The sequence below is a fragment of the Triticum aestivum genome, chromosome 5D, assembly GCF_018294505.1.
Source record: "Triticum aestivum cultivar Chinese Spring chromosome 5D, IWGSC CS RefSeq v2.1, whole genome shotgun sequence".
Classification (NCBI taxonomy): domain Eukaryota; kingdom Viridiplantae; phylum Streptophyta; class Magnoliopsida; order Poales; family Poaceae; genus Triticum; species Triticum aestivum.
This window is the reverse complement of record NC_057808.1, coordinates 78,438,068-78,452,755: the sequence shown is the minus strand read 5'-3', so window position 1 is coordinate 78,452,755 and position 14,688 is coordinate 78,438,068. Positions and strand designations below refer to the sequence as shown.

Below are 14,688 nucleotides of genomic sequence, written 5' to 3'. Positions count from 1 at the left end.
TTGATCACACTCGCATGACCCAGTCAAAATCACGAGCAAAATCCAAAATTATACACCTCAATCAACCGTGAGAGCTCCAGACTTTTAGGAGCCCCAAAATCCAAAATGTACGTGTATGTGTAGTCTTGTATAGGCCCATAAGCAATACCGTTTGGTCTCTCTCTTCCTCTCATGTTACTGAACAATAACCACCTTATCGCAGTGGTGATCAAGCTACACAAGCACAAGACCATGCGGAACCGTGAGCTTGCCCGCAGCAGCATAGAACCAAACACAGACAAAATATAAGCTCACAGTCACAGACGATATGACACATAAAGAATGGCTGCAATAGATTTCATTAATGGAATGTACATCGTTCACTTGCAAATTAACAGATACAACATCAGCAATGGAGATTGCTAGATTCCCATCCTCCCTTCAACTGTACTAGGAGATGCGTAAGGCCTACAGATAGGTGTTAGCTGATGACTAACCAGTACTAACAAGCTACGTATTATGTACACTTGTTTTGCCTCATCGGAAAGACGAAATGCTCGGAGATCTGCACACGCTTGGCGATCTGGAGCTCTCATTCGCCCCCGAGCTCATAGAGGACGAGTCACTCCGGAGACTGTTTAGTCGAGCTTTTTCACGCAGTAGTTTGCACTGCAGAAGGTGATTTTTTTTTCTTTGTCAGTAAATAACAAGATTTAATTAGGTCAGTTCGAAAATGGTTTTGGCACCATCGCACCTTTATTCGAAGATCTTCAACCTCACTCTCCAACGAAGAAATGCAGGATTGGAGTTGATTTAGGGCTTCCATTGCTTTCAGAAGACTCGTTTCAGACTCATGGTTTCTAACTCCAGCTACCTGTAGCAACAGTAAGGTTCATGTTTGGTCATGTACTGTGGCAAGCTCACATCAACCACATGAGGAGCTGCTTTTCCTCTTAGCAGAAATATCCATACCTTCAGAACACTGGTACACAAACTCGATAGATTTTCTGCGAGTTTGCTTCTATCTTGTTCACTTTCCTGTTGACATGTAAACAAGCAGAATATCAGTGCTCTTGTACACACCATAATTCTTTACAGATGGAAACGAAGTAAACGCACCTCTAGTTTCTTCCTCAAAAGCTCTTCCTCTTCAATCTGCTCATGTGGATCTTTTCCATCCGAGACCATGTAGCGGGCAAGCTTTTCTTTTGTGCGGGTAACAATGGCCCCTAGCTGCTGCAGCTTTGCACTTAGTTCTTCATTCTGCTTTTTCAGAAGGATATTCTCTTCCTATCGAGAAGTAAAAAATGCACGGAAGATGATCAGACACTGAAACAGCAATGTTCAAAAATACCAAACAAGCTTTAGAAGTACTGGATACCTTAGTTTTGGCATGGTGATTAATTCGCAGCTGGAGATTCTGTTGTCTGGTAAGCTTCTTTACTTCATCTTCAAGATTAAAAATGATTGTTTTGTAGTTTGCATTCTCAGCCTACAATATATCAGCCTATTAATATAACAAGCAAACATTTACCATAGCAATAGAGAAAGAAATATGTGCTTTCCTTTCTAGTAGAAACCTTAATTGCCATACCTTCAGCAAGTCAACTTCAGCTACCATAAAATGTTCCTTTTGCCGTAATTGTTCTACAGTAATACGGGCAGCTCCAAGTTCTGATTGTCTTTGGTTAATTTCATCAATCCAACTGTTGCAAAAACATTCACATGTATGTCATATAACCTATTATTGAGATTATAAGGAGGTCATAGTAGATGGAAAAGTATCTACCTCTGTCTCTCTTCAATGAATTCATCAAGCTGCTGCTTCAACTTCATCAGCTCATTGGACTGATAAATACTTAGTTTTAAACACAGTTCAAGAGATAAGACAAGTTGCAAGAAAATTTTAGGTACTGTGGCAGTTACCTCTTTAGATTCTTCAGTTTGATAAGCAACTGACTCTTTTGTGCTAATCTTTTGCTGTTTGTCAACTAGTGTCTACAATACCATAGGAACATGTTTACAAAACATAAGTGGTTTATAGATGCATACATTGAAATATATATATTTAGAACTAAGCGAATATGCATTCCTACCGCCCAAGTTGTCATGTTCATCTTAACCCCCAACATATCACGAATCACATCGTGCGTCATACTTTCTGTTGTAGCTAATTTCGCATTCAACATGAATATCTACATAGAAAAGAGGTAAGTTAGTAAAACTACAAAACAGAGTCGACAGAATAAAGTGTTTTTTTAGAGAAATCTCACCTCCCTTTGTCGACTAGCTGCTATGCCCTCGAGTTCCACAATACGTTGCTTTGCAGCACTTAGTTCTTCGTCTTTCTCAGAATTCACTTGTTGTACAAAGCCCAATCCAATACATTTAAATGGGGAGCCTGAACCTCGAGGTTTCAAGCTAATCTTCTCCGGTCTCATGGAGCAAGCATTTGTTGATGGATTGTCAGTATTAACCTGATGTGCCATAGCCTCTAGCTCCATGAACTAACCAGATCATTTTTCATTAGCATCCTTGAAAATTGTTGCTAATTTCATTTCATGAAACTAAATCAGACAAATGAGACTGCTTACCTTCTGCTTATATTCACGTGCTGCTGCCTCGGCATGTAAGTTTAGCTCAGATATGTGTGACTTGCATTGAGCAATCTATAAGAATAAGAGAGCACATAGCAAACCCATCAATATTTGGATAACACCTGGATGATAGCAGATGACCATAGTCTGAAGTCTGAACAACTAAAATATTTCTGAAATGATTAGAGAGAATATATTATTACCTCTGATTCCTTTTCAGCAACCTCCTTTTGAAGTATTTTGATACTCTCCTGAGCACTTAGTAGCTCGGTATGTATCTCTCTTGAGTGCCTGCAGGAGAAAGTTAAGCCAAGTGTTATCTTTTTTTTCAAGAACCATGGCAGGAGCTCTGCTTTTCATCAAGAAAAAAACAGGGAAACGAATGTGAAACAAGACAGCAGGCTCAAACACCTAACAAATGAGCTAACAAGTGCAAAATTTGCAACTGGTAAAAATAGTAATCATGCAAACCTGAATGAGTCAGTTGAATCAACCATTCCATCTTCCGCAAAGCTCTTTACTTTCCCAGATGATGGTACAGATGACATTTGGTGTCTGACTCTCTGCAGCTCCACTTCTAATTCTTCTCTCTGTATTCTCTGTCGTTCCGCTTCATCCTTGATGTTGCCCACCTTAAGAGAAATAACCAGTGCTATTGTTACAAGAAGTTACTGCAGTAAGTAAGAATCAACACTGAAATAGAAGTAGACAGCTCACCTGGTTCTCCAGAGCAAATATGGTACTCTCGAGCTCCTCGATTGACCTCTCCAATAGCTTGACTTCTTCATCCTTCTCTGCAGCATATGTCTTCCTTTCATCTGCTATCTGTAGAAGTACAACAGAAGAGTTATACAAGAAGAATAACACAAGCAATATTAAGAGAGAAAAACAATAATCAAGTAGGTAGCTGAACCTGTCGGGCCTCCGTAGCAATTGCTTCACTTTCTTCTGCCACTGCCTGAGCCATCTCCAGCTTCTCTCTCAAGAGAAGCACCTGAGAGTCACAGTATTGCTTCTCATCCGAGAGCTTGGAGAAGTTATTTTGTAAATTTTGAAGGAAGCTGTTCCTTTCATCAAGTAAATTTCTCAGCTCAATCAACTCTTCTTCCATTCTTTCAGTGGTATTACTTTTATGGGCTAACTCCTCTTTCATAGAGTAACCGGTCTGTTCAATATGATTGAGCTGAGATCTCAACTCAGTGTTTTCCATAGAAACTGCATTTAGTTCACCAACTGTACTTGCTAGCTGCTCCTCTAGCACCAAAATCTTTTCATTACTCTTCATGACTTGAGCTTCTAGTAGTTGGCTTCCAGAAACAAGATTATCAAGATCATGTGATTTAGAAGCAACCTCATGTTCTAATGAGGTGATTGCTTCAGTCAACTCAATAAGTTGATCTGCTTGATCTTTTGCAACCGACGCTGACTCCTGTAACAGGCTAAGATCAAATGATAAGCCCTTTGCCAATTCATCTTTCCTTGCTAATTCAGACTGTAAAAAGGAATTATGGGTGCTCAACTCCTCAACAGACAATTGAACCAAGTTTAAGTCATTGGAGAACTTCATCACTGTGGTCAATTGCTCATCAATGTGTTTTTGCACTTCTGTGTTAATTTGATCCAAATATGCTTGGAAGGAGAATGATAACTTCTCCATATCAATATTAGAAACCAAATGAAACATCCTCTGGTCCTTGCACAGAATATCCAGCTTTTCATGTTTCAGTAAATCATTCTCGGACCTCAAAGCATTTTCTCTTGAAATTCCAAGTTCAATGACCTCAGCTTTCAACTCAAGCTCTTTACATATGGCTGCATGGGAGCATTGCAACTCCATCAGAGCTTTGGCTTTCCCATCTAGATCTGTTTGCAAGGATTTGATGTTGGACTCCAAGGAATCAACTACATATCGAAGTTTTGAATTTTCCTCACGCGTTGCAAGTAGGCTTTCCATAACTTCATCCTTGTTCCGCTTTAGGTTCTCCGAATCAATCCTTGTATTACTGTTCTCCTCATGTAAAGCATAAATTGCAAGACTACCCAAATCCTGGTCAACTTTCCACAGAGTTGCTTCTGTCTTCAATCCTTCAAGTACTTCGGTAAACATAAGATTTTGTGTTTGCAGTTGTATTTTTTCTTGCTCCACTTCTGAAGCCAAAACAATAAATTCAATATCACTTGCAATTGCATTGATCATGATCGAATCATGGTGGTAGTTTACAAACCAACTGCACAACTCAAATTCATTACACCCTTTCATATCCTTTGCAGGTATAGCACTGTTCACTTCGGGCAGACTCAGAACCTCAAGCATTGTGTCCTTCAACATTCCATTGAGAAACAAAGCCTCATCCAATTGGTTGTGCAGCTCTTCCTTTTCTTTGGATTCAGCTGCCAAAGAACTCCTGTTGGTAGCATCAATCTCTTTAGTCAACACAGATAGCTCGTTATAAATGGAATCTGACCGTGCCAACATTGCTTCTTCTTGTGCTTGCAAATGCAGAATTTTCTTCCCGAAAGAATCCAGTCTTGAGCTCAGTTCAGTTGCTTCTTGTTCCTTCTTTGCAACACGACCAAAACTGTGATTGATGTCAAGTAGTAATTTTCCTTTGAGAACACTACACATCTCCAGTTCATTTTTTGCTTTATCATTGTGCTGTCTCAGCGTAGATATCAAAGAATTAGATTCGCAGATCCCACGCTGAAGGAAACCATTTTCTGCATGCAGCCCAGTAATTCTCTCCAACAAAATCCCCATATGGCAGAGGTGCAACACAGACACAGCACAATCTTTTCCAATTATCTCTAACCAGCTCTCCTCCAACCAAGTTCTTGCCAACTCTGTGAACTGCCGAAGTTTTGACTTCATCCATTTAACATCTGAAGAAACAAACTCAAGGTTCTCCGATAGCAAATTCTTCAGACATCTGATGCCATCTTCCAGTTCAAGAGCTACCTCATTTGCTTCAAGCAGGCTTGATTCGAATTTCTTTTCCATATCCAGGTAATTTTGTCCCTTCACATCCAGCATCATCTTCAAACTACTGATCTCATTTAGCAAGTCATTCTTTTCAACAATATAAGAAGATTCCTTTTGTTTGTACTTCTCTGCTTGGAGTTTTGCATTTTCATTCGCTTCCACCAGCGCCTTGACTGTAGAGTCTGCATCAGCTATAGTTGCCTGCGCATCTTGAAACTTGGCTATAAGAGTAAAAGCCTCAAATGATTTCTGCTGTGCGAGAACTTTGGTCTCTGAGAGCTCAGATTCAAGTGCCTGAAAGAATGATCATAGTTGAAAACAAGGGATCAAGGTTGACCAACTCAAGAAATTAAATGTAACTCAGCTGCTTCTACATAAAAAATAAATAACAAAATCCATCATGCCTTTGCAGGGCAGAAGTATAGTGGTGCATTGACTCAAGCAGATGCACCTTCACATAATCCACATTTCATCACTCGGTAAAAGATTTTTCTATCTATCGATGCATTGAGATGCAAAACTTTTGAAATTTCTCAAAAAGAATCCACATGACTATTACTTCTTGCAAATTAATACCACAACCCTGCATGTACATTTTGGGTAAGAGCCTTGTTACTGGAAACATAAACAGGTCTACTGTATTATTTATCTCCTGGCGAGGTAGAAACAAGTCTACTGCCAATGCTCATATTATTTTACAAACCCAATTGAAGCCTAGTCTGCTTTTCTGAAAACCAACAAAAGATATACAGAAAAAGGTTTTCAATGGATGCCTAATGGCCTTTAACGATGTTGGGTATTTAAAAGTGTTACCTCTATCCCTTTATGCCATGAAACAAGTGATGTTGCAGCGTCATTGTCCTTTCCCTGCATCTTTATTTCCAGTTCTTCCACTCTAGCTTCATAGCGCGTCTGTTGATCAATCATCTGCGACTTCAATTGAAGGACCTCAGAATTTAGATCTTGGACAGTTCTTCGACTCTGGAGAAGGCATTCTTTCACATTTTCCTTTTCTTGCAGAAGCTTGGCCATCTGAGACTGCAGCGTCTGTAATTTATAAACTGCAGACTCCATCTCCTTACTAAGTTGGCAAAGGGCGTCAGCATTGCACTGCTCTCCAGCTTCAAGGGCTCCAAATGTTTTAAGTTCATCCTAAAGCATGGAGTAAAATAAGGTCATGCCATGAATTTATAAAGACCGACACTCTTAATGGGTACAGATCGATTAACAGTAGGAACTTACTGACATAAATAGTAGATTGTTTGGTTCACCTTGATACCAAATAACAAGAGCATTATCTTACCCGATCCTCCAAATTCAAGTCTGAATTTTGACAAACAACTTCAGGGTCCACAGAAAAGCTTGACTCCAATGTATTGAATCCAACACCAAACTCATGTATAATACCCTTTGCCTTCAGAACATCTGATAACATTCTTAACAGAATGGTATTTTCTTCATTTTTTAGCTTCTCAAATGTCTGCTCCTTGTCCTTGATCTGACTCAACGAATGAGCTATGTGTATCTTTGACTGGTCTAATTGAGTCTTGAGCTGATGAATCTCTTCTTCCATCCCCCTCAGTGATGATACATAGTTTTGTTCAAGAACCTCCTTCTGCACAAATGTTCTAATGGATTCATCCAACAAAAGCTCTAGTCTCTGGTTCACCTGTCCTTGTTCAGATACTTGAGATCTTAAAAGAGCAATAGCTTTTTCTTGATCACTCCTTTCATGTTGATGCATCTCATTTATTGCCTCCATTGCTCCTCTTAAGGACCTTAACTTCAGGTCAAAGTCGCATTTTATATCATCTGCCTCTTTCAACCGGCTTTGGAGCTCTTCGAGTAACTTCTCTCTGTCAGATATACCCTGACACATCTTCTGGACTTGATCCTCAACCCATCTTCTTTGAGAAAAGGACTCCGAAATAAAGGCAACCTGGTCAGAAGCTTCATCAAGAGAAGCATTTCCCTCAACGAGAAAGCTTCCAATGTCAGCAGCTAATCTGTCCCAGTCATGGGTCAGGAGCTGAATTTCCTTTTCTTTTTCCTCAGTTAGTGCAGAAAAACTTTCATTCTCTTTCATCACCTCAAGTAGCCTATCATTCAACTGTTTCCTTTCCTGTTGAAGCTCATCTAAGCTTTGGTTGGCCAACAACTCATTCTTGTTACTAGCATCGAACTGTTGTTGGAGCGATAGAAACTCTTCTTGTAAGCTCTCCCAGTCATTGGTCAAAAGCTGAATTTTATTTTCTTTTTCCTCAATTAGTTGAGAAAAGCTTCCATTCTCTTTCATCACCTCAAGTAGCCTGTCATTCAACTCTTTCCTTTCCAGTTGAAGCTCATCCAGGCTTTGTTTGGCCAATAACTCATATTTGTTACTAGCATCTAGCTGTTGTTGGAGAGATGAAAGCTCTTCACGTAAGCTCTCCCAGTCATTGGTCAACAGCTGAATTTTCTTTTCTTTTCCCTCAATTAGTTCAGCAAATCTTTCATTTTCTTCCATCACCTCAAGTAGCCTATCATTCAACTGCTTCCTTTCCAGTTGGAGCTCAGCTAAGCTTTGTTTGGCCAACAACTCATTTTTGTTACTAGCATCCAACTGTTGTTGGAGCGCTATGAGATCTTCTTGTAAGCTCTCCCAGCCACTGGTCAAAAGCTGAATTTTCTTTTCTTTTTCCTTAGTTAGTTCAGAAAGGCTTTCATTCTCTTTCACCACCTCAAATAGCCTGTCATTCAACTCCTTCCTTTCCAGTTGAAGCTCATCTAGGCTTTGTTTGGCCAACAATTCATTTTTGTTACTAGCATCTAACTGTTGTTGGAGCGACATAAGCTCTTCTTGTAAGCACATAATCACCTCAGTTGTTTCAACTTCAACCTGTCTACGGACTTCATCCATTTCTTGCTCAGCAGAACTATCAGACGCCTGATCTCTTTGGTACCTTGTATTTAAGTCGTTTGCCTTCTCAAGTGAAGCTTGCATCCTTTTCAGCTTTCTCTGCAGAGGTGAATCTTCATTTTCAATACACTTCAAAAGTTGCATTTTGGGCTCTCCACTAGCCACCAGGCCCTGTCTACGGTGGTTGTCAATCTCAGTATTTAATCTTGAGATTTCTCTGCCTCTCTTTTTTAGAATCTCAAAGCTTTTCTGATTATTCTTTTTCAACTCATCTAGTTCATTTATCAACAAAATCTGCTGTGACTCAAGAGCTTCAATAACAGATCTTGCATCATTCAGTTCGCTTTCTATGGCATCACTCTGCTTGCAAGCTTGAAGGATACGTAAATTTGCTGCTTTCAGCTCATCACTTAAGGTAGTAGTTCTTTCCTCGACCTCTCCACGGACTGTCCTCTCTTCTGCAAGAATTGTTTTAAGTATGTCCAACTCCAGCTGCAGGTTTAATATATCTTCTGTGTTGTCCATGAAAGCCTCATCACAACAATCTTCCATTTTTGCACGTGCATTGGAACCATACTGGTGTGTCCATAGAATAAAAAAAACATCATGTCAGGTTTTCTCATTTTCTCAATCAACATAACGGATAGCATGATTTCTGTAGAATATGAGAGCATGGATCAGATACTTCAGCGAAGCTATTGTTCATACCTCAAAATGGCATTCCTCCCTCTTTGTCATTTTGATGGTACTCAATTCTTTTTGCAGATCAGCTATTTCCCTGTGAAGCAATTTAGCTGCTCAAAAACAGAAATTACAGCAAGGAAAACGCATGCTAGCTCTTATTGACTGCACAATTACCTAGTTAGTTTTTTATTTGATTCCAAGCAACCTTGTAGCTCACTCCTGCAGGTTTCCAGTTCTTGACAAGCTCTTTTCAACTGAAAAGGGATTGAGAACATTAACATATGGTGTGCTTGGCCGTTGCAGTTTCAATCAACATAACCATAAGCAAAGGATAAAATTATTGTCTAGAGGGGGATGGGTACCTCCTTAGGCAAAGTTTCGGGCTCACTTGCTAAACTAGAGTGATGTTCTGTGTCCTGAACATATGAATAAAGATGGAAGTATGAGCTGATTTGTTGAAAAAAATTCTCTGTGGGGAGAAAAGCTAATCAGGGATTAAACCTCAAACTTGGATGAAAGTTTATTTTGCAGCTCAGTTAACATCCTCCCCTCAAGCATTTGCACGACCTGTAAGCACAAGGAATGCTGATTAAAGAAACCCACTACAGCACTGATAAGAATTACAAAATGAAGGTTAATATAAACCTGATTTCGAATGTTGGAAACTTCATCCAACAGAACCTCCCTCTCCCCTTCATTACAGAACTGCTGATACCTACAGATACATAATAAAACGTTTTAGTACAGTACAACAAATATGGGTGCATGTTGGTATAGAATATGTATACCTCTTGAGTTGGCTTGATAAACGGATATTTTCTAGTGCAAAACGGGTTACTTCTGGATTTTTGTCCACTTTTGCACGAAGCAACTCTATTTCTCGTGACAAAGTTTTGTTGTCTTCAAGTAGATATGATTCTGCTGGCAATTTGTTATGAACAAGAGCCTCCATCCTGTTAATCTTATCTTCTCGAAATTTCAATGTCATCTTAGCACACCTTGTATCCTCCTCTCTTTGAGAAACCTAAGATGTACCAAGAATCATTACAGGATGTCCCCTTAATAAATGTATAGATAGGTTTTACAACACTTGTTCATTGTTGCTAAAAGGTTACCAATCGGTTCAACTGCTCAATTTCAGCTTCAAGTTGCTTTATAGTGGACTCTGCCATTGATTCTCTTCTCAAAGCTCCTGCTAGTGTTTCTTCCAGTGATCTCATCTGCAAGGTAATTTATTTATGAACAATTTTCACACAAAGAGACATAGAAGTGCACGCACAGACAGAATTTAAGGGAAACCAGACAAAGGCAGATTACCTGCTTATTTGAAATTTTTAAATCTTCCAAAGACTTTATGCTTTGGGCGTCACTGTTATTTCCCTCATCCACACTCATGTGGTCACTGCCATCATCAACATCACCTCCAGATCTTCCGTAAATATCAGTACTGAATGGTAAAGATCTAGTGACATGGTGACGCTTGAGGACAGCTAACTCCTCCTGAAACAAGGACCATCTTTTAGTTTAGGGTGATGTTATATTGAACTGGAAGTGGGATTCAAATTCTGCAGACATTACCTTTAGGAGACGAATTTGATGCTGCAAAGCTAGAACATTTCCTGAAGCGTCTTCATTCACAACAGCCTTCAAATTTGAAGAGGTGAGAATTGCAAATGGTTAGTCACCAAAGATATTTTGGAAATGAAAATTGACTTAAAGGGCAGATAATTACATTGTTCTGAATGAGCCTTGCACGCTGAGCAAACTTGAGGGTACTGAGTGTTTCATTGCCAGAACTATTTAAACACACACAGAAAAATATGAGGATACGAAAATGCATCTCAAGCTCTATCCAAGTTAGGTCGGATCTAAATCCAAAATTCATTACCACAATGAAGGGCTGACATTTGCGATGATCATGGTCTTGGAGTTTCCACCAAGAGAATCCTATATGTGAAAGTGGAAGTAGAATAATTACTAGACTGCAAGGAACAACAATTATGAAAACAATAATATGTTATCTCAAGATTGCTACCTGGAGAAGAAACGTTAATCTTGAGTCTCTATAAGGAACATGCCTTTGCTTCCCGTTTGTAAGATCAACTAGACTCATTATCACAAGACTGCAATTCACAGTTCAGTTAAGGACACATGGATGAGTAATAGCAACACCATGTTCAAATAATTTTTCAACTAAAAGTCTGAGTGTTAGATACGAACCCCAGTGTTGATAACGATTTGTTAATATTAGCAGCTTCCTTCAGCCGCTCACCTTCAGCACCGGATGTTCTCTGCCTGTTTCAGGTAGATATATTAAGGAACTGATATTTCACTTAGCACAATAAACTCTGGCACAAGAGAGAATATTGTCTACCTACCTTTCTGACCCAGCAAGATCAACTAGGTTCAGTCTTGCAAACCGTAAGTTAGTTGTAGAATCTTTCTCCCACGTACTCTCGATAATACACGTGAACACACTGTGGGAGCGGCTACTCTCACGGTTCATATTTGTAGCAGCCACTTTCCTATTCATGGAGCCCTGAAATAGGTTTCAGGAAAGCCCGATTACTTCAAATTCATGGGCAGTATTGCCATGAGATATTCACAAGAAAAAATAAATCAAGAATAACTATATTACCTGCATCAAAAGTTTAATGATATCATTGACACAGCCAACTTCAAGTTCAGTCAGATTTTCTACGTATACTCCATTCCTTATATCTTCTCGGAGCTGCACATTAGGTTTCATGCTTAGTAAAATCACAAAAAATGGTGTTGAACTAATATGTCGTATTCACTTCAACAATAGCGTGAAAGCATACTGCAAGATTTGTGGACGAAGGGTCAAGAAGATCTGTAATTTGTTCATTGTAAATCTCAAGAAAAGAACACTTGCAGTTGTACTTGAGCTTTTCGTCCCTCCTGCTCTCTTCCTCCTACAGTTTTCGGTTGCACACATAACGGGTTCAAGATTAGCAGCATGATGAGATACTTGATCATGCAGTAGACACTAACGAATATGTTATGCATGGGGAGTCTGTTACCGCTCTAATTCTCGCAAACAGGAACTCGAAAATGCGTGGTGTCATTCCACGTTCTGGACTAGGCCTCACTTCCAGATCACTAATTTCGCCAAGCATCGTGTATGTCTTTCCACTTCCAGTCTGCAAACAGTTAAAAGGTTTAAGAGCATGAACGCAATCCTCATGGTCAACAAATAAAACAGCGACATTGCGAACTACCTGCCCATATGCAAAGACACAGCTGTTGTATCCAGCCATACAGTTCTCAACCATTGGTAAGCCAGCAACACGGAAAAGTACTTCCTGCCAATTTCAAATTCATCCGTTAACCACAATCTGAGAAGTAGAATCAAAGCATGAAATCAAATCGTTTTCAAGCTGACCTGGTTCACTCCTTCACAGGCAACATGGTCAAATGTAAAACGGGTTTCTGGCTGACCAATCCATGTGATAGTCTGGGCACTTTCTTGTTTCAAACACCGATTATAACCATGCACAGTTTTCTCCGAGTTATTTAGAGGGCGGACACGGATAACAACCTGGAGAATAAACCACAAATGTAAATAAGGTGTGGGGTGAGGTTTTTCTGTATTTGGAATCATGTGGATGGTGAAGCTGACTCTCAACACATGTACTGATTCACAATTTAAAGCTCACATGCATCATTCCTTGTTTTAAATGCAAACGGATAATTCCTCCCAAAAGTGAAAAGAGAAAGAATCTTACGGCAATCTACATAATTGTTAACTGAGGATCATTTCTAGTTTTACTACTCCCTCCGTCTCAAAATAAGTGTCTCAACTTTGTACTAGCTCTAGCACAAAGTTGTACTAAGCTTAAGACAGTTATTTGGGACGGAGGGAGTATTACCTAAGTCGGAAGAAAATTAGCAAAAAAGTAGCTCCTTTTTCCCCAGTTCATACGTTGAGATTCAGACTACCAAATGAAATTCTGTAATTATCAATCACTAGCCACAGTGTACTACTTGAGCTAAATGATGAGTAGACACAATGTTATTTCCAAGCAATTAATCAATGGTTTCACTAGGCAACAACAAAAATCAGAGTGCATACCTGCACGTTATTGTCCATCCAGAAGGAGGGATCTTCCCGTAGTTCGAACTGGGGCACCTCCACAGAACTCACCACCGTCGCTGGCCCAAACGACACGGGCGCACCCCTGGCTGCCATTGAGCACCCCAACCCCGACCCTGGCCCCCGGGCACCACCGCTCGTCACCGGCCTCGTCCCGCTCAGCCCCACACTGTAAGCCGGCTTTGACACGCTCTTCGTGGGCGTGCTGTGCGTGGACCCACCCTCGGAGGAGGCCGCCGGCACGGCCTTACCGCGATGCGCACGGGGAGTGGTCGTCGTGGTCGCGCCCATCCGCGGCGGCAGCTCGTCGGCGCGGGGCGGGGCCCACCCGAACCGGCTCCGCGCGGCGGCCTTCTCGGGGGTCCGGAACGGGAGCTTGGAGGGCGTGGGCGCCGGCGACTCCGGCTTCCGCTTCAACCCCGACGCCTGCGGCTGGATGGCGAGGAGAGGGGGGCGGGACGCCGCCGCGTCGGACTCCGCGCCGCCGACGAGCGCTGCGGCCGCGGCGTCCGAGCCGTCGCCCGGCGCGTTCTCGTCGTTGCCGGCCTCCGAGGCGGAGGCCCTCGCCGGGGTGCGGCGGGCGGCGCCGAGATCCCGCACCATTCTGCACAAATAGTACACCCTCAAATCTCCGAACCAGCTCGAACGAGCCGAAGCCTTTCTGGAGAAGCTGGACGCACCTGAGCCCGGAGGAGGCGGACGCGGATGTGGCGGCGGCGGTGGCGAGGAGCACCGCGAGGCGGCGAATGGTGTAATGCGATGCCGCCGCCGCAGCCTCTAGAGCCCTCTTCCGCGGGGGAGATCCAGGGTCGCCCGCAGCGGGAGATTTCGAAACTTGGGGGGAGAATAAACAAGAATCGAAACAGTCGACGTCACTCCGGCGCAGGTCGCAGATCGGGTCGCCGCCCCTCCGAATCGCCTGGCTGGGGTGCGCGAGGAGCGGACCTACCTAGGGGCTGCGCGGCGAGCCGCCGGACCGGCGAGCTGGGCCTATTGCTGTCCCTTCTAGAAGGTTCTAGACCCCTCTCTCTTCTCACACACGCAGTCTCTCTCACTTGGAAGGAAGGGGGGAGGGGAGGAAGGGATTTGGGTTGTGCGAGGTGGTCGAGGAACTGTGGGTGGGGTAGGGTTAACGTAACGGGATGAGGATCGGGGAGTGTGTGTTCGAAATGGACGGCTGCGATTGGATCACGGGCGGGGCTGACCCTCCCCCCGCTTGGAAGGGTTCGAAATTTGGAGACCGTTTTTGGGTGGGTAGGGGCGACCGCCGCGTTTGAACCGAGGGCTCGAAATGGCTCGCCGTGCTTCTTGTCTCGCTCGCGCGATCGTGTTTTTTTCTTCTTCTTCTTCTTTAAAATAGTACTAACACGAGACGTGCGGTGGTCCTGATACAGATGTGCGAGGGGGTCTTAATTAGGGCATCATCATACGT

General features: G+C 42.1%; 1 protein-coding gene across 2 annotated transcripts; it reads right to left on the bottom strand.

Annotated features, from left to right (window-relative positions):
* Window positions 1–322: 322 nt before the first annotated feature.
* On the bottom strand, window positions 323–14,416 carry LOC123119569 (kinesin-like protein KIN-12F). Of its 2 annotated transcripts, XM_044539426.1 has the most exons (39): window positions 13,937–14,416; window positions 13,236–13,860; window positions 12,546–12,701; window positions 12,382–12,465; window positions 12,184–12,303; window positions 11,962–12,075; window positions 11,778–11,870; window positions 11,518–11,678; window positions 11,360–11,434; window positions 11,175–11,262; window positions 11,028–11,086; window positions 10,872–10,935; window positions 10,718–10,783; window positions 10,457–10,639; window positions 10,255–10,359; window positions 9,928–10,163; window positions 9,785–9,854; window positions 9,641–9,706; window positions 9,502–9,555; window positions 9,314–9,393; window positions 9,164–9,233; window positions 6,860–9,031; window positions 6,370–6,708; window positions 3,767–5,850; window positions 3,490–3,661; window positions 3,294–3,401; window positions 3,048–3,208; window positions 2,780–2,867; window positions 2,574–2,648; window positions 2,253–2,486; window positions 2,076–2,174; window positions 1,906–1,977; window positions 1,769–1,827; window positions 1,574–1,685; window positions 1,361–1,471; window positions 1,099–1,269; window positions 952–1,017; window positions 734–853; window positions 323–648 (listed from the first exon to the last, which is right to left on the bottom strand). In XM_044539426.1, the coding sequence occupies exons 2-39, from the start codon at window positions 13,857–13,859 to the stop codon at window positions 517–519; spliced, it is 8,943 nt and encodes a 2,980-aa protein (XP_044395361.1). In that variant the 5' UTR covers window position 13,860; window positions 13,937–14,416; the 3' UTR covers window positions 323–516. The 2 variants fall into 2 exon arrangements, with proteins under 2 accessions (XP_044395361.1, XP_044395360.1); XM_044539425.1 differs by having other exon boundaries at window positions 3,490–5,850; window positions 13,937–14,415.
* Window positions 14,417–14,688: the final 272 nt, after the last annotated feature.

Excerpts from the sequence above, each read along its gene's own strand:
- LOC123119569 (XM_044539425.1), bottom strand. The coding sequence starts at position 13,859 with ATGGTGCGGGATCTCGGCGCCGCCCGCCGCACCCCGGCGAGGGCCTCC. Across the intron at positions 11,871-11,961 it reads CTTCGTCCACAAATCTTGCA|CTCCGAGAAGATATAAGGAA; the intron begins GTATGCTTTCAC and ends CCTAATGTGCAG. Across the intron at positions 3,402-3,489 it reads TTGCTACGGAGGCCCGACAG|ATAGCAGATGAAAGGAAGAC; the intron begins GTTCAGCTACCT and ends GTACTTCTACAG.